At 36.6% G+C, this 20,204-nt stretch overlaps 1 protein-coding gene across 1 annotated transcript in view; it reads left to right on the forward strand.

The window, feature by feature from the left end:
• PDGFC (platelet derived growth factor C) overlaps positions 1 to 17,917 on the forward strand; it is a 375,277-nt gene extending 357,360 nt beyond the window's left edge. Inside the window, exons 4-6 of the mRNA XM_075612664.1 lie at positions 4,073 to 4,280; positions 11,294 to 11,511; positions 16,705 to 17,917. Of these exons, the coding sequence (XP_075468779.1) occupies positions 4,073 to 4,280; positions 11,294 to 11,511; positions 16,705 to 16,821 (543 nt within the window). The 3' untranslated portion in view covers positions 16,822 to 17,917. The remainder of the gene's footprint in view (positions 1 to 4,072; positions 4,281 to 11,293; positions 11,512 to 16,704) is intronic.
• The last annotated feature ends 2,287 nt before the right edge of the window (positions 17,918 to 20,204 follow it).

The following is a 20,204-nucleotide window of genomic DNA, read 5'->3' on the forward strand; positions in this document are numbered from 1 at the left end:
AAAGAAGTATAACAGTATTAAGAGTTCGGCAAAATATTCTGTAGAAAAGAAGGCCTCTCTGGAAGGAAATGTACTGTATAGAATTGTGTCTCATTGTGAATTGTGAAATACTGTATATTTTGACAAATAATCTGAAGTGGACAATTCAATACAGTTGTATTCACAATGGTGTGCTTCTTACTAAAGTAGTGCTGTACTGTTTATAACCCCAATAAAAAGTGCTGTAAAAAAAAATATAGTTCTAGACATTTGTTTGGCAAGTCAGCAAGCACCACTACACCACTACTCAGCATGAGCTTAGAAATACAGCAGTGTAAGTCTTGTTTGTCATTATGACCTGACTGTACCTCCTGGGTAGCTTCCAAGTGTATCTGTTTCAAAGAATAGTATTGTTTTCACAGCAGATCACTGCTGGAAGCACTTTTTGATGGACATTACATGCCACTGTACTCTGTGTGGTGTGCTCAACATTTGTAGCATTCTTAGCACTAACAGAAAGACTTTCTGTAACACTCCGTACTAGGACTTAAATGTAACAAATATAGTTAATTAAGTTTTCCACCCAGGAAAATAGCCTTGGATGTTTCAGGTACTGGCCCTGTAGCATGTATAAACATGTTGATATGATGGACGGCTGCTGGGAGCCGTACTAGATTATGACATCAGAAAATGTTGTATAATCAATCTTATCACAATGGCATAATTATGATAGCTGTCAATTTTAAAATACATTTCTCCACATGTACAGAAACCTGCAGGAAAGCTGGATAAATGGTTTGCATGTATTTTTACAATGTACAGTTGTAATAATTGGTACTGTACGCAATGGCTAAGACTATACTCCACTCCAACTTAATTATGTTTTAGTGATTTATTCAGGGACATGATAAAATAATTTGCAATTTAACTTTAATACAGTATATATATATATATTTTATTTTTTATTTTTTTATTTTTTTTAATTCTTACAATGACGATCACAAACGAGACAATTTTATAATTGATTAGTTTCTTTCAGTTAAACTATTCATACATAAGGCTGTGTTTTAATTTATAGGGTGATTACATATTTTGTTAATGATAATTTTTGTCATTAAACGTCAATATTTTCATAGTTCTCTACCCTAGTCTTAGGCATGTGCTGGAGATACAGAAATACAGCAGGGGACGGGAAATGAGCACAGTTTTGTTATGCATTCTGTCCTGTCCAATAACAAACTTACATTTCCAATACTTGTGTTGGTACAACTATACTTCCTACAGTACCTTTCAGAAGAGGGAGGAAATAATTCAGTTGTTTAAAGGTTTTTCATATTGTTTATCATACTGTATATACTAACCTTTTCTAGAAGTCATCTATAATTACATGGACATATACTGTACTTGCGATTGTTTCTCTAACATTCAAAAAACCTTGAGGAACGGATTATATGTATTTCTAAATCTGTTATATTTATGGTTTGTAGTATAGAAGAACATTTTTTTAATTTTTTGTTATTTGGTGCTTTTGATTAGGAGACACATGTTGTAAAATAATCTATGGAAAGGAAGTCCTGAGCCATCAGCGAAAGGATAGACCAAACAGATTATGTTTAAGGGTAAAGTATAGGTCAAATTTGGCTGGGCAAGGGGAAAGCATATGTCTAAATGAATAAATGGCTGTTGGAGAAGGGTGGAGCACAATGAAATGATACTGTATTCGATGTAGTGAAATATTTTAGCGTTCGTGGATCTGAGCAGGTGGTACTATTCTCCCATAAAGTGATAGATTAAAGGTTAGGTTGGAAGTATTAAGTGGGAGTGTAAAGCTTTTATTGGATGGGGAACCTATTGCAAGAATGCTACTTCCTACTGTATGTATACTACTGTATGTAGTAATATGTATTCTAATATTAAAAAGAGAATACGGGTGTTTGTAAGCCCATGCTTGGAGGAAAAGTTTGGTGCTGTCCTTTCATAGAGGTAGATGCAGGCCTTCATTTAGGCATAGGTCTACTAGGCCCGTATCTGGGGCGGCAAATTTCAGGGGGCGGCAATATTTTTTTTTGGGGGGGAGACAGTGCTGCAGTTACAGGGGCCCAACACTCTTCCCCACAACAATTACACTAATTGCCGGGGATACCGTGGGACCTCTGAAAAGGTCTCTTACCTCCTCCTGCAGCGTCGCCCTACTCCTCCTTCAGTAGCATCCCATTGTCATGGAAACACTTTGCCACATGATTTCAGGATGCTGTAAGAGAAGGAGGCCAAGGCGGCAAACATTTAAGTGCCTATGGGCTGTAAAATTCTGGGTAGAGGCAGTTGTAATAATCAATGGTGAACTACCCTCTCATGGAATGTTAGTAATGGTCTTGGATTGGCCCAAGTGAGCAGGTATAGCTGGGGCTGGTGCACAAGTTCATTGGAACTCACAAAAGTGGTGGTGGCAAGGTCAACTTAATTTATGTGGGAAATTCTACAAATTGCAATGGCCATTTTCATCCACAACTGTGTCTTGGTATTTTGTGTATAAGATGTATGATGTTCATTGTCTATGGAATAATTACTTTTACATACCTATTCCATTACTTGTTTTGGAAGTAAATGCCATAGGGGGAGATCTACTGAGGTCTGTTGTGGGTTAATGCCTCTGAATGGCATTAACTGCCATTCAAGTCAATGTATTTAATGCAAGATCGGGTGAGTTAACCTGCAACGAACCTTAAGGAATCTTCCCCTTGATAAGCTAAAAAGAAAATGATCTGGGGATTTGATCCAATGAATGCAATCAAACATATCAACTACTATATTACCTCGTAGGCAGATCTGAGGGTCAGTTGAAAGTGTTTTTGATCAATGGAGGAAAGATACAATGGGAAACAAGAGCTAGTGGAAAAAAGATGGAAATGACTAGCTTCGCATAATAGGAATTGTCAGATTTATTCTGAAATCAGCATGCGTGGAATATTGTATATAGTATGTATATTTAGATTTTGGGAGCAAACATGTACAATAGTTCATAAACTGGAACTTTTGGTAGTAAAGGCACGCCAATGTCAGTTCATATACCGAAGTGAAAATGATACCAATATACAAATAATTCATATAGTTTGTATAACTGTAGGTTTTATTTTTTTAATTCCCCAGAAGATGGATTTGTATTTCTTATTAAATGACAAAATGATAACGCTGATTAGCATATCACGATAATATGATGCAAGTGAATCTACTGTAAGGCACTGTGAATGAGAGTTTGAGTGTTATATAAACAAATTAGTGAAGGGGCTTGAAACAACAGTTATTGGGAAGGAACAAGGCTGAGATTGATTAAAATGTGATTTACTGTCCTCAGCTGGCTCAGTTTGCCAGATTTGCCTCATTAATTTAAATAATGAAAGTCATTTCAATATCATTTTAGTAACACAACATGTGTTGCTTGAATAGTCTTCACATTTTTATTCTGTATTAGTAATTATAAAAAATATTATCTAAACAATGACTATTTTATGGCATTAGAAAAATTCTAAATTATATAACTATACATTTTAATATAATTGTATTTCTCAGTCAATTTTATTGTCTGGTATTCAATTAAAAATACATTGTGTATCGTAATTTAAAGCAAATCAAAGTAATAGATACATTTATTATTACCAAAAATCTGCTTACTCTGTAAGAGGAAGAAGTACTGTACAGTAGGTTTCGAAGCTTCATGGTTTCGATGATTCCTGGCATGTAATTGCCTAGAGATAAGTAATCGTTTTCTGTCAAATATTTCCAGTGTATTTTGGCCCAATTATTTCTGACATTTCATTCATAAGCTCAGGATAGTATAAGGCAGCAAAAATAGCTTTTCATAGAAATAAAATAGTAAAATGTATTGTACAGAGCAAAGGAAATTAGACTACAGGTTGAAAACTATTTTTGACCACCAACATCATTCACAGAAATCAACTACCTACAATATGAGATTCATTTTTTGGTACCTATTAGGAAATAATGCATTTGATCTGCTAAAACACTGGTTATAGTACTGTATGTTGTTGCTTAAATGACTTTGTTTTTTACAAATAGAATATGTCTTTGTTTTCAGCAACAAGCAGAACCAGCAAGACCTTCGGTATTTCCCCCATCAGCGTTGCCTTTAGATATGCTAAATGAGGCTGTTGCTCGGTTTGGGACTGTGGAAGAAGTAATAAGATACCTTGAACCAGAAAGATGGCATTTGGACATAGAAGACTTGTATAGACCATCATGGCAATTACTGGGGAAATCCTACATCCATGGCAGAAAATCCAGAGGTATGTGTGGTGTATTTTTGTAATCAGCAATTATTATTGGCCTCATTTTCACTTTTTTTTTTAAAGATATTTTGTTAACTGAGCATATTTTATGTCTCTTAAAAGCAAATTATGTAATACAAAACAATAATAATATTTTTTTAAAAAAAGCTTAATTACTGTAGCAATCCAAAATGTTATCCATTCATTTTACTTTATTTGTTATGGTAACCATGACTGAGGTTGTATATTAAGATACAAAGCACAAGACATAACACACCGCTCACTCTTAAATTTTAAACAATCTTAAATAATATTATTTACCAGTGTCTATTTAATGACATAAGTGAGTGCTACCAATGTACAATAGTTAATAATGATAACAGATTGAATGAAGACATGACAGGGTCACAAGATCATTCAGAAAGGGTACATTTTTGGTGCACATCACAATAACAATTTTTAATTTTTAGTGAATACATATATTGCAAAACCAAGGTGAAAAAATTAAAAATGATAATAAAATATTATTAAAACTAACACGTAGTGCTGATGTTACTAATTCCAGCCAACTCGTATCTTAACAATAGCAGATGAAAATCCGCAACACTGTGAGGTGTAGATACTATAATGTGGCAATCACAGTTAAATCCTCCTGCTAGATATAATCAAATCAAGATGTCGACCTCACAGATGGTAGTAGTGAAATCACCCATACAATTAAATTACTAGCACAATGTCAATGCATGTATAGATGGATATTCTCTATGCCACAACGGAATAATAGCATAGCAGACCGTGTAAGCCAAAGTCGCAAGAGAAATAACATAAGTAAAATCCTCATCAGAGAAGTGAGGATGCACAGTAATTAAGGTGAATCCCTGAGCAACTGAACTACCATATGAACGCTGCTTGCTTTCAAGCAGCACAGCTCCAACATCGCTGTCAACTTGTACCGGGAGTCCCTATATCTAGTGAGATGCTGTATAAATGGAATAGTTCACAACTGGCATCCAAACACTCCGTAATGTGACCGCAAATCTCTGCAAAATACTTAGCTGATAGCAGCTTGAACTCTGCTTCCTTGGCGGTACACAGCGCTGCTCAAAAAATACTGTAGAAATGTTTTAACAAAAAAAAAAGAAAGAATATATCCAGTGTAAGAAATGTGTCAACGTGACCAAATTTGGTTAGTCTTTGTTTCAGTTGAACTTTCAAAAAAAGTTTGAAATTAGTTTCAATAACACCTGAAATGCAAAGCTTCCCTCATTGACCTCTGTGTGATGAAAAATTACACATAACTGATTGTTGGTAAACATCAATAATGTTGTATTAGATGGAGGCCTGTGAGCTTTACTGGGTTCACACTCTTTGCCAAAATACCCTATCACAACTCACAAATTGTACAAATCTCAAACCTCACCTGGGCCTCGCTATTATTTGGCACTTTATATAATGTATGAGGATAATCACGCCTGATTTAACTGGGTACAACAAAGTGTAAAGATTGGTGATCTTTTACATCTATTAATTCAAACAGGAATGATGTTCCTACTTGACTTTACTCACAAGTACAGGTTAAGAAGTTATTTACTAAAGTCTCCCAGCTACATAAATGAGGCAAAACCAGTGCAAAAGAATTGCTTCAGATTTATCAAAGGAAAAACTTCAATTGCGTTCAATGGGATTCCACGTCTTTGATAAATAAGGTGCTGCACACATTTGTATTTATAGATTACACACTGTGGATAGTGGTGCTATCTGTATCCACTGTCAAATACATTTGTGGCACAATACATACTGTAGTGGCAAAACTGGGGTAACTCAGGGCAAGTTATCTGAAAGCAATTCGATTTTCTTCCCCTTCTTAAATCCACTATAACTTGTTTGACCCAGTTTTGCAGCTGGAAGACTTGTGTAAAGTATGAATTTAATCAAATAACATTTTCTCCCTCTCTCTGTCACTGCAATGGCATCAAAGGATGGTTTTCCTGGAGAGCTTGTGCCAAGAAGATTAAGTAGAGATTGGTTGTTTTCACGATAACCAGTTCTGATATTTTTTTCTGCCGAACTTGTGCTAATGAGATTGAGTAGTTTGATCCAGATTTGTGAATGGATCCGTTTTAATGTAAGATGTCATTTGCGTTTTCCAATTTTAAAATACCCCTGTTTTTGCCCATCTTTAACTTTAAATATTACACTGCGGGTTTTTGGTATTTCAATTAATAATTTACCTTGTTACTGGCAGTATTAATTTTTATAGATTTAGTTATTTCTCTCACTCTATAACATTTATAACACAGAGGAAGAATGTTGGATTAAAGACTTTGGTCAATCAATATTTACATTGGTCTATTTCAAGAACAGTTGCTCAAATTAAATTACCAGACCAATTATCAATTTTCCAATTCTCACAATTTATACCATGCAAAGGAAATACATATTGATAAGCGAAACATGCTGGTAGCTGACTGCTTAGATTTATTCTATATTCATAAAGGCTTTCAAATGTCCACTAAAACTGACATTGAACTGCTGAGTGGTATTTGAAATGGTAATCCTCCCTTGTTCAGTACTTAAATAACCTGACATGGTATGCATTTGTTTGAAGATGTACTCTAAAGCAGAGTGCAAAATGAAAAAAACACGTCATTGGAAAAAAAATGATGAATAGCACCTTAGAAAATGTTGACATTTAAAACCAGGTTTATCAAGGGAAAATACTGAGAGCAGAGATTAATTATTTTCCTACATTATATCCATCTTTAACAGCTAATCTTTCTGGAACATTCCCAAAAATATCACCTTTTTGAAATGCAGAGAATCTGCAGCGTTGTCTACTTTTTCTACTTACTGTATTTTGAAATTTAAACATGGGGTAATGTGTGATTACACGTCTTAATGTATTGTTTTAGCAAAACAGTAATATCTTAAATAAAGAAACAACACAGTTCTTTTTTATTCTTTCAAATGCAGTGTGCTTTGAGCATGTTTTAAAATAATACATTCTATACATTTACATGCATGAACATGGTATTTATTCAGGGTTCTTAGTAAAAGGTTCCAGGGTAAATCTTCAACAAACATTTAAATAGACAAATCATTTTTTCATTGAACAATGATGTTATTATTTTAAGTCAAGAAGTATCTCACTCACTCACCACATTTAAACACTAATTGTGTGAGGTGGTGCATAATATGATGTTACCTAATTGTGTACTTTGTCATATATACAAATGTACTGTATGAAGAAATATTAAGATGTACAGTAGTTATCTGGAAGTTTTGATATCCAGTTGTTGAAATACAGTACAATAAGAGTATCCAGAAAGCTCGGAAAGGGACTATCATGTATGGCACAACTTGGGGCACGTGACTTAGATATGCAACAGGGTTAATACACATGGCTACTCTAGCCAACTAACCTCTCTCCTCTGCAAAGGTACCTCCAATGAGTTAATATTAACCCCTTACTCAATTGCAATCATATCTATATGCTACCACCACCCAAGATATGCAAAAATATGTAATTAATAAATCTGCCAGGGTCTCAGGTCCCTGTCTATGATAGAAAAAACTATTCACACACAAAAATGTGTTGTAGCAAAATGTGTCAGAATATTTAAATACTCTCTCCAGAGCGTGCAAAAGTTCATTCAGAGCCCAAAGCATCACTTATTAAATGTTTTATATTTTAATATATATAAAAATACAGTGCTTAGATTACAGAAAAGGGGTTACAAGAACATACAATAACAGGATAAAACATAAAATAGAAATTCCTAAACAGTATATTATCAAATGTCATACAGTAGGTTTTCTCCCAGAGAGGTCACTGGCATAGGAAGATGAGAAATCAAGTATTTGGTCCAAACACACCTCTGATTATCATAATCTGTGCTAAGATTTATATCCTATTTTTCCCTATTGAAACAACATAAATCCATCCCAGTCATAAATCAGCTGTGAGATTTACAGTTTTATGACAAAAACTAAATTTGAACTTTACCCTCAGTATTCAAACATACTCATAACTTTTCTTCTGTAATACTTACACACATGTGAGCTGCATCAATACATTCAGGGGCTCATGGCGGACGCAACGAGACTAAGCATGAGTGACAAATGGATATATGTCCCCCTGTACCTGCCAGACCTCCCATATCTGGTCTCATTGCATTCGTCTAACAGGTAACAAATACAAATATCAAAATTGTATACTTCAGCATCAATGTCAAGTCCCTGATTCCATGGTTCATATCTTTGGGATGGTATAGGATAGTCACACACCCTGGCAATCCATAAACCTCTTCCAGGGATGCTTCTAAAAACCTTTTGTTTATGTTAGAGAACCAATCTCTGACAAAACATATGTCCTTATCTCTAGATTATATTAATTTTAACACTAGGCCTGGCCGAGGAGTTAACAGACATTACTTTGGACTTTTAACTCCCAACTCTACTTAAGTTCCTTTTGAAGCCCAGAATAGACCCATGACAAGTCACAAACCCCATATCTTGTATTATTAAACCCAAATTGTACCTTCATTAACCCCTGAAGCATCAGATGGATTAATACACATAGTATTCCATGATATTATCATGATGGGGACAATTCTTACTGTGCCATGTTGTTCCCAATAGAATTCCATGTGGGTCATGGAAAAGTTTTTGAAGGCTCAGCGGTGGCAGAAGTGACTGACTTGTGTAGCTTCAAAATGCATTTTTAGTAAATTACTTCCTGCTAGAACATTTCCTCTTTCTTTCCACACAATTATTTTTGGCATTGTATACATGATAAGTTTACTCATCCAGATTTAATATTTTGAAACCGTTGGGTGAGTTTAAAGCATGAGTGGAGTAGCCATGGAATAATGCCTTACTGTGAGAGAGTGGGGCAGGTAATCAGGTGCGCACTCACATCCAGGTATATATTGAAAAGACAAACAAAAAACACAATAGAGGAATTATTTCCTAGCCATTATACTGATGTAATCCTACTCACTTTTTATACGAGTAGTTCAAGCCTTGTAGTTGTTACAGTAACCAACTCAGATAGCAGATCCCAGGAGGAGATATCCCAGATATGGAAGAGAGGACACTAAAAAATATAGTGCAGGTTGTTTTATAAACATAAATTATTAAAAATTAGTAGCACTTACAAACATAGGTAGGTTTTGGGCATTGGGACCACCCTGGGTCATAAAGTGGGTGAAAGTCCAACAGTCCTTGTTTAATAGGAGAAACCACGTGGCGGACGTCCACTGCTGCTCCCTGGGTCCAATGACTCAATCCAAAATGGGCTATCACTTACTGTGAGAGACCCTACTCCCATTGGAATAATGTTTCCATACATTATATCCCTAACACCTGCACTTAGATTGTTTTGTGTTGTTGTCTTCCTTTCCATGTATGCTCCCCCTGGACTGTGAAACTATATTCCAACAAGCAGTTATCACAGATACTGTATATGATGCAATACATGCCTGGGGCAATTGAACAAAATCTTTAAATCATTGTAGTAATTCAGCATTACCTATCAAATTACTTGTTATCATAAGTAATAATAACATATGAACAGATAGTTAATCTTCACTCTACCTCAAAAGAACTGTGGGTCTAGCTAAAAGAATGTAACACTGCTGGGACACGTATTACAAGTTACCACCTTGTTCTGCGTTATTGATGAAAATGTTAATTGTACTTAATATTGTTTTCCAAATGTGTACTTCTTTGTTTTTCCCCAGAAGGGTTTTTTGTGGAATGTGTGATTATTAAACAGGGTGCTGATTTAATTCAGATTGCTGTATTTATTGTCATACCAATCATTTAAACTTAATTGATAAATAGAACCAACCACAAAGAGTAAAATATGCAACATATAAAATCTTGCTGAGTGAAAGCGAGTTTTAGCATGTTCGAGAAAAGTAAAGCATACAAGAAGTTGTGCAAAGAATCAAGGGTGCCATTATGAAGCCACTAAATGTGTACATTCCTTTTATTCATTGCAGTTTGGTCCAAGTATCACAGCTCATCTTAGCCCACTAGTCTGAAAAAGTATATTACTCATTTTATCCAAAAATCTATTATTAAAAATATGCTTCTTACTTCACAAATCAGACATTTATTGTCAAATAAATATATCATTTTTAATACATACATGGTATGACGCAATTTGCAAAAAATAGCAATGGTAAGTTATTTTAATAATGGAATTTTTCAGTGGCCAAGACATTAATCCTGTAAACCGTGCATTTCTGTAAATAGATAAATCTTACTTATTGTATCATTGTACTGTATTTTACTGCACTGTTTTTCACTTCATTTCTCTGGACTATCAAATGTTATTCCAGTTTTTCTAAAGATTCCCCTCATGGTCTTAAGCCAGACCAGATAGGTGGGCCAACCAATGAATATCCTTTTCATGTGCCTGCGGGAGAAGAAGCAGCTCAGTGAGTAAAGACACTGACTAGCACTGAGTTTGATGCTGTAGAACCTGGTTCAATTCCTGGTGTCACCTCCTTGTGACCTTGCCCAAGTCACTTTATCTCCTTGTGCCTCAGGCACCACAAAAAGCATAGATTGTAATCTCTACAGGGCAGGGACTGTGTCAACAAAATGTCTCTGTAAAGCGTTACATAAAATTGCAGTGCTATACAAGATCAAGCAATTATTATAGCTGCATTGTACATTCACCTGTGTACAAATGCATTCTCTTATTCCTACAGATGTAGACAACATTATTGTACCCATTCTGGCACAAAATCAAGTTTCTGCTGGTGGGAATTTGACTTTTTTGGTGCTTTTTGCAATTCATTAATTTGCGTTCCCCAAATTCTGCAATTTAGAGCCTTGCTGCATGATAATGGTTGCCATGACTTTGGCTACATCTATTAACCCTGGTGTGGTTTGTGGACCACAGAGAAACTGTTTTGTAAAAATAAATCAATGAAAATAATGCTAACATGTATTTTTTGTGTGCACAAAAGAGCTCGTAAAACAGCGACTTCTTATGTTTGTCTTATCCTGCACAGTTGGAGATTTGAGCCTGCTCAAAGAAGAAGTGAGATTGTACAGCTGTACGCCACGTAACTTTTCAGTGTCTTTGAGGGAGGAACTGAAACGAACGGATACTATTTTCTGGCCAAGTTGTCTCCTGGTGAAGCGCTGTGGAGGAAATTGTGCCTGTTGCAATCATCATTGCAACGACTGCCAATGCACCCCAACCAAAGTCACCAAAAAGTACCACGAGGTATTTTAATCCTTTTCTTTCTATAAAACTTCCAGAGCAATGATACATACATGACTTAAAGTGAAAACAAAAGTGATGCGCTGAAAATTACAAAGTGAAGTGTTACAGGGTGATTGAAAATGCATGGAGCACTTTAAAAATAACAACAAAAACTGTCAAACGCTGTATTGGTGAATGTGCAAAAGATTCAAGGAACTTCCCTTAAAGGTAGAGAGTTGCTGCTGATCAAGTAGATGGCTCAAACATCAAAATCTGGGATAAGGAAAAAAGAGAAAAGCACAAACTGTCATTGTGTAGTGTCAAAAATATTTAAGTGGTATAAAAAGTGGTAATGAATGCACGTACAGCATAAATATTCAATATAGACAGTGTGGTATAAAAATTGTTAAAAAGTGATCTCCAATCCAGATGGACCCTCGCACAAGTACCCAGTAAGTTTGGCTGGTGAGGGTAGCTTCTGGTCCCAGGAGTGCGCACCCTCTTGCTCCACTCAACCGGGCGAATGTAGATGGAATCACACTTTCGATTGGGACGCGTCCTGGTCTGGACTGCTCACGAATGACATCACCGCCCAAGTCCAGCCAATTCCGAGCAGGAGTTAGATTGAAAAGTTCACTAGTAAGCCTTCATACCATAAAAGTTTTATTGTTTAGGTAAAGGCAAGTACACAATAGAACATGAAACCTGACTATTGTATCATGCACAAGTACAACCAGGTTGCCTATTGCTATTATCAAATGTGTCAAAAGTTTTATACTGTAGGTAAAGGCAAAAATTAGGACACAATAGCTATATGCAATCGGTTTCGTAGCGGATGCTACTTTCTCAGGGATAGTAGGGTACTGGTAGTGTGTACTATTTAAACCCCTCTGCAAGAAGGCATTGGTTGGAAATACCGGTACAATTAATAAAGTAATATTGCATATAATTAATTGTTTAATACAAACATATTTTAAAAATGTATATTAAAAAACATCAAAAATAACAAATATTAGTCCTAAAAAGGAAAAAGGAAACAAAGATTGGCAGTCCCTTTGTGTCCTATCAGATCTGCTCCTCTCCTCATTTTAGGCTCATTGGATATTCATAATAGCTTACATCTATGGTTATATTTCTTTATTAAGTCATTTACTGCCAATTTGTGTTTCCCTTTTTCCTTATTAGGACTAAAATCTGTTATTTTGGATGTTTTTTTATGTGTTTGTATTAAACAATTAATTATATGTAATATTTCTGTATTAATTGCAACTGTATTTTCAACCAATCCCTGCTTGCAGAGGGGTTTAAATAGTACACACTACCAGTACCATACAATTCTCTGAGGAAGTAGCGTCTGCTATGAAAGGCATTGGATATAATTATTGTGTTCTTGCCTTTACCTATACCCTAAAACGTTTGACACATTTGATAATAGCAATAGGCAACCTGGTGGTACTTGTGCATGGTACAATAGTCAGTTTTCATGCTCTTAGTCACCATCATGTATTGTGTGCTTAAAAGGAAAACTGAACTAAGCTTGCCACGTGCTACCCACCAACAACAAAGGTGTCCATCCCTCAGACCATATAACCACATATTGCATAGTATATTCCATCATTCTTGTTATTCATAGGATAATAAATGGGACATGTAACAGCTGGTACAGTATTGTGGCATTATTTGCCATTTGCCTGAAATCTGTCTGACATGCATCCTGATCTTTGATATTAGTGGGAGGACCCATTTGATAGACAATTGAGGCAAGTCTCAGGTGGTCGTATATAGGGCCCAGGGATGGACACCAGTGTTAGTTGTCAAGTGTATTAGAACAGGTGGTATGTTGGCACTGATCCAAAAAAGATGCAAATGAATGCACAAAGCAGTGCACTGCCCAGGGACACAGGTGTATAAAAGTAAAAAAATATTTATTGTCAGTCAGACATGACAAACAAGGAGGTAAACAACCTCCAATGCATTTCACACAACAAGGTGCTTTATCAAGGAGTATGGTACAACACACTGAGCCCTCTTTTAATACACTGCAATGATTAATTGGATTTCACGCAAAAAAAGCCTCTAAATGACGTCATCATCATGTGCTAACAAGCCGCTATGAATATACACATCCATGATCGTCTGTGAGTACCTCCCTAGTGACGCCCCCAGTGATGTCACAGCCAATCACTCCCGAGGCTGATGGACAGCAAGGGAGACACCCCCCTCCCCCCCACCAACGGAGACTAGCCACATACTGATCGTGCGTTCCAATCCCCTCCCATTGAGGTCAGAGGGGATTGGAACGCACGATCAGTGTGGCTAGTCTCCGTCTGTGGGGGGGGGGGGGTGTCTCCCTTGTTGTCCATCAGCCTCGGGAGTGATTGGCTGTGACGTCACTGGGGGCGTCACTAGGGAGGTACTCACAGATGATCATGGATGTGTATATTCATAGAGGCTTGTTAGCACATGATGATGACGTCATTTAGAGGCATTTTTTGGCGCGAAATCGAAATAATCATTGCAGTGTATAAAAAGAGGGCTCAGTGTGTTGTACCATACTCCTTGATAAAGCACCTTGTTGTGTGAAACGCGTTGGAGGTTGTTTACCTCCTTGTTTGTCATGTCTGACTGACAATAAATATTTTTTTACTTTTATACACCTGTGTCCCTGGGCTGTGCGCTGCTTTGTGCATTCATTTGCATCTTTTTTGGATTACTTCTACTCTACAAGCAGCTGGACACGCCATCTGGATCACTACATGCTCTAGGAGTGGGGTAAGATCTTCTGACACTCTATTATTATGGATCATCGCTATTGCTACAAACTGGGGTGAGTCTTTAGCTCTCAATATATAGCTCTTTCCAATGAGGCACAGCCTAATGTAATTTTACATTTATTCTGTTGCCTTCCGGATTTTGATGCTTCTAGTGTTATACTAACTCACCCAGTAGTTCTCCCTCTCCACAAATGAGCTATATGTGTTTCCCTAAACATTGATGAACATTACTTAATCTCTCTGGACTGTTAGAGCACCCATTACTTCATATACTGATATGTTGGCACTGGCCAGCTGGGATCAGCTTTGTCTGACTGCCAGGCTTTTACTCCCAGTTCCAAACATGTCACGTATATATGAAGGTTATATTGTTATACGTTTCCTCGAAAATCTCAGGTGGTACTACTGGTAGTGGTGGCAGTATTTAGAGAACAGGGGTGCACAGCTGTGCTGTGGCATTATGGCACTGTTACACTGGTCAGCTGAGCTCAGCTATGCATGTCAGTTAGCTCTCTCTCTCACTCCTAGATTTGCTGCGTTTACTGTATATTTCAGTTATGTTGGCATTCATTTGCTTCCACAATTTTTCAGGGGGTATTACTGTTGGTGGTGTTTAGGGCATAAAGGGTGGACATTGGGTTTGGTTATGGGCACTCATACAGGTAGCACAGTTACATTGGTCAGCTGAGCTCAGCTTTCAGTCAGACTCTCAATTTCAGTCCCAGACTTCCAAATGTGTTACATGTAGTATACAGAACATACAGTAGATTATGTTGGTATACGTTTGCTCACAAGTCTCAGATGGTTACTACTATTAGGGTACATTCTTTTTAAATGCACCTCATTTTTTTATACACATTCCTTGGGCTCTTCCTCATACCCATATATCAGAGATGAAACATATAAGACAAACATAGAACAAGCTGTGTACCAATAGGGATGTTATGTCTGTGCTCAGCATTGTGTATGAGTGCTTGTTTGGGCTTCACAAAATGGTAAAAAAAGAACTAAAATATTAAATTATATCACTGGTAAACTGGCATTTCTGATGATAATGCTGTTGCTGATAGACAGTAGTGGGTGCTGATGGTGGTGGTGATATGCCATGGGTGGCATTGCATTAGTGGCAGCTCAGATCGTCAGTTCAGCACACAGCTACTATAGCAGTAAATTGTAATTGAATTTGGAACCAACTCAGAAACAACAATTCTACATAATTGGGAATTAATCTGCTTCCTCCTCAGAAAATGATGGCATGGAGAGAAACAGAACATAACAAATCCTTGGGAAATTATAAAATACTTATTAATTTGAATTTATGAAAACCCTTCCACATTTCTACTAAACTGATTGGTTTATGATTTATTATGATGGATCCAGCTGTGCTGAACACTCATGTGTGGCTCGCTGGCTGGTGGATATGCCAACTCAGGCCAACTTTCTTTTTTTTCCCCATCCAGTAATTTAGAGGGTAAGAGTTGGAATAGAGATACATTGTCTCACATATGTCTCTACAGTGTTAGTTGCCCTTGCTTTCACCTTATCCTACGTATCAATTCAGACTGTTTGTGACCTCATGCACTATGACAACAAGTCCCAGAGAAAACGACAGTACTTTGGCTACTAGTAACAATACCATGACCACCGTCACACCCTTTCCCCGTGCCTCGGCTTGGTGATGAAGTACCACTTGAAGTAGATGCATAACTGCATCTGCTACTACTACTTTGAGTATCCCTATGCTAACTACTTCCTAGTAATGCTTCTCTTCTTTTAGCGGTCACTGGTCACTACCATCCTTCTTTTTATTGTGATGAGTCTGACCATAGCCCTTTACTGTCCACCTCACTTTGCCTTTCCTCCTCCATCAATTCTTGCACTCTCTTCTCCCTGATGATGCCAACATTGTCTCTCACTGCTTTGTGCTGCACATAGAGCCACTCTAGCATGAACAGGGTTGAGTTCCACCAAATGGTTATTTCTGTTGTAACCATGTGATTTTACAAGTTGTTACAGTCCTAAAGGTAGCAGAGGGCACTCTTGAAGGGGTCAACTATTATAACATGTGTCCTGAAGAAAGAGATCATCTGATTCAAATAATGTAAAATAAAACAAAATCAAGTAGCATTTACGCTTTAAGGGGAATTGCTGATATGTCATGGAAAAACATTTGTCCACATTCCTTCAAAAAGGGAGAAGTTTTGGCCTGCTAAAGTGTTTTAGATTGCACTATTTTTATTTTATAGTAGATATATTGAAGTGGTAAAACATGTCTTCATTGTGGAACATACTGATGAATGGTAAACACCAAAATAAAAATAATCATATCTTATATTTACTGAAATCAAATAAAGGAATACATGTTATTATGCGATATTCATCACTTAGATTTCTGCTAAGAAATAATATTTAAAATGTTGTTTTAATTCTCCTGTTTTAGGTTTTGCAGCTTAAACAGAGGAGCGGTGTAAAAGGACTGCAAAAATCTTTGACAGATGTGCCTTTGGAACACCATGAAGAGTGTGCCTGTATGTGCAAGGGTAACACTGAAGGATAAATTAATGACTGGATGCATCTATCATTTAAAGCACATACAATTTATTGCTATTTCTTGAGGGGATAGCATTCTACTACACTGTAATCATGGATGTCCTACTTTGGACTACTGACCTTGCAGATGTGCAGCAAAGTGATGTCATCATGAGAGGAGACTCTAGATACCTAGATCTGAAAATATATCGGGTCAAAGCTTTGTTGGTTTGAAGTCCAGACACTGCATAATTGAAAGGACATCAGTCAGATGATTTTTTTCTGACTTGCCTTTAATATTACAATGGATGAAACCCTGCAAGAATAGAGAACAGCAATGGCCCTCCTAAATAATAATCTCTGCTGGATGGCTTCCATTGAGAGCTGCTATAGTCGTTACCTACAGCAGCACATGACAACATCATGGAAGCTATACTATGATCTCGATCAGCTATGAAATCCAAATTAAAAGTGTTTGCATCATATACAGTAAGCATATTTGTATGCTATTGTGGGAGAAGTAACACTCTGTTACGTATGAGTAAGAAAAAGTGAGATTATATTTTCAAAGCATCATGTAGTCTCTGTCATTTGAGCTTTCTTTCCAATATTCAACCCAATTGGACCAATACCACGATCATTAGAACACACATGTAAACAGATAGGTGCCTTAATCCCACTGAAAGGCTGTTGCATTTTATTGTTTTCATTTTTTTGTTGTTTTACTTTTGTACATTTTATACACTTTTGACATTATATCTATTTGCTTTTCTAACTGTGTTAAATGTATCTCTTTTTACCTAGGTTATTTAATGTTCTGTCTTTTTATTGAAACATAGATGAACTTTTTTTTTGTGTAGTTCTTTATTATTGTAACTTGTGTTATAAAACCCAGTTGAATTATGGTTAAAAAGGAAGAGGTAAATATTTGTATATGGTGCTAAACAGTGAAGTAATCTGGGTTTTTAAATTGGAAGAGTGAAATGGCGTATACAAAGAATATATTGGTACTGAGCTGCTACTCACAAATCCCTCTAAATTGTAATATTAACTTAATATTGGTTGTTTGAAGAAGAATGTGATATCATTTTTATAAAATACAAATAAATCTTTGATTTGGTCTAGCTTTTGATATGTTTCTCCATTGTCTTTCCAATACAGAATATTTGAGCAAACAGCCTTGATAACCTATATGGTATAAACATTTACCATTATTCTAATCCTGTTTAACTTTTAATGAAACCATGCAAACGGTTTTCCTGTTGATACGTATTCGTCAGCTATTGGCGGGGAAAAAAAGTAGCGTATATAAACTGTTTTCATGTGACTGTACACACTAATAACAAACAATTGTAACAAACCCATAAAATAGCAATATAATTGCCATTTAACCTCAATTTTATTATCATGATCCAATCCTTGAATGTAAGTCTATTATTTATCCACCTTTTAGTTGTCACACTAAATAGAATAATACATAAGAAATAAGAAGGCTGCCATTTTGTATGTGTTTAATGAGGAGGTGTGTTGTATGACCTGATAAAAGCATACAGTACACTAGGTGAATAATGAGGCATAAAGTACAGGTGTATCAGAAAACCCTTCACCTGAAAAGTGCACTTATTACAAGGTAGGAACTACACCTTTACGTTTTTTTTTTGATTTTTAGGCCATTTAAATATTTTTGTCATTTCTTAATGTTTTATTTTTAGCAGCATTACTGTTAATAATAAAATATTCCCTGAACATTAGTATGGTGTATTTACGTTTATTTACTGTACAATGAGTTTTCTAGTTGCCTTAATATCTAAAACAGTGGAAGAACACCACATTGTGAGTTCCTGACTGGAATCTGACTTTCTAAACACCTACAGGCTGCAGTGCAAAAGTAGATTATTTAAAAGATTCCTATATTTTTAGAGGATTTATCATGTAAATCAGTAAGACCATAGAAAAATAGGAATGTATACTTGGGGACAGGAGAACCCTTGATTTGTGCCCTTGGGTTTCTACTAAACATGCAAAAACAACAGAAAACTCCCAATGCCCAACCCTTTTTATTTATTTATGCAGATTCATATTTGTTCATTAGCCCTTTTTTAGGTGTAATGTGATGCATAAATCCTGCAGTTCATTCACTTTTTCACTTTCATATACAGTATCTGAGGTTAAAAGAGGGGTTCTTTAGTGAAGTGTTTTGGCTGACAGAAGTAAAAGTAAAAAGAAAAGAAGAAAAGTCTATCACCACACCAAGTAAAAGGTCAGTTTTATAGTAGAGGGCAGGTTAAACGTTGTGCTCTATCTTACCTTTAGTCCTATAGAGAAAAATGCTGAAGTCATAAAATTTTAAAAGAATGTTCTTGTACTCCCTTCACCACCCCCTCTAGCTCCAACAACCCCCCACCACCATCAATCAGAAATGTGCAGAAGCCCTATTGCCAGATATGGCTAATAGCGCTTTTGCCCATTCAAATATACAATACTGCACATTACAATAAACCAGAATAGCAAATACAATACTATAAAAAAAAAAACTAGCCATTTAATCCACTTATTGTCGCTGGGACTATCTATGCCCTCAATGGAGGCACAGATAGCCACATTGATAACCAATGGGCACCCTACTACTCACGCCTCTTCCTTCAACAACCCCCAACAACTCCCCCCTCCACCACCGCCACACACCACACACAGTAAACGGCAAGAGCCCTATTAGCCAGATCTGGTTAATAGCACTTTTGCCCATTCAGAAACAATCAATAGCCAGCCACCCTATATTAAATACAAAATTGTACTTACCTCTGCCAGGATGGAGGCCATACTCGTCTTCAGTGGCACCAACATTTACAGTAACACTGCAGTAGCCAGTAAATCCTTAATTAACTTAGCCACTATGGTAATTAAGGGGTTAACCCTCCACCACACTATCCCACCCAGCAGGCCTATTCACCCTCCCTGGGGCAACTACCCCCATGATCCACCCCATCTACCCCTGTCACCACACACACAAATGAGCAATAGCCCTTATAGCCAAATAAGATTAACAGTGCTTTTGCCCATTTGTGATGCAATTTTTTTTTAAATAAAACAGTTAAATAAAAAACACATTACAATACAAGAAATCCATTTATTTTTATGTCACTGTGGTTACCTATGCCCTCAATGTGAGCACAAATAGCCACATTGACTATAGGGTGCCTATTGATTGCCAATCAATTTGCATCTTACCCTTGCCAAGATGACGGCTCATCCTCCTCATCAAACTGCGGCCCCAATAAACTATCTACCCATGAAGCAATGATCCTTGGCTTGAAGTAAATCTTGATGCGCAGAAGTCTACGATCCGCCGTTCCTTAAAGAGAAGTCATTGGTGAGTAGAGGAGGTGGGTGAAGGTTGTAAGGCAGTTGCCC

Source organism: Ascaphus truei, chromosome 1 (assembly GCF_040206685.1).
Source record: "Ascaphus truei isolate aAscTru1 chromosome 1, aAscTru1.hap1, whole genome shotgun sequence".
Taxonomy (NCBI): domain Eukaryota; kingdom Metazoa; phylum Chordata; class Amphibia; order Anura; family Ascaphidae; genus Ascaphus; species Ascaphus truei.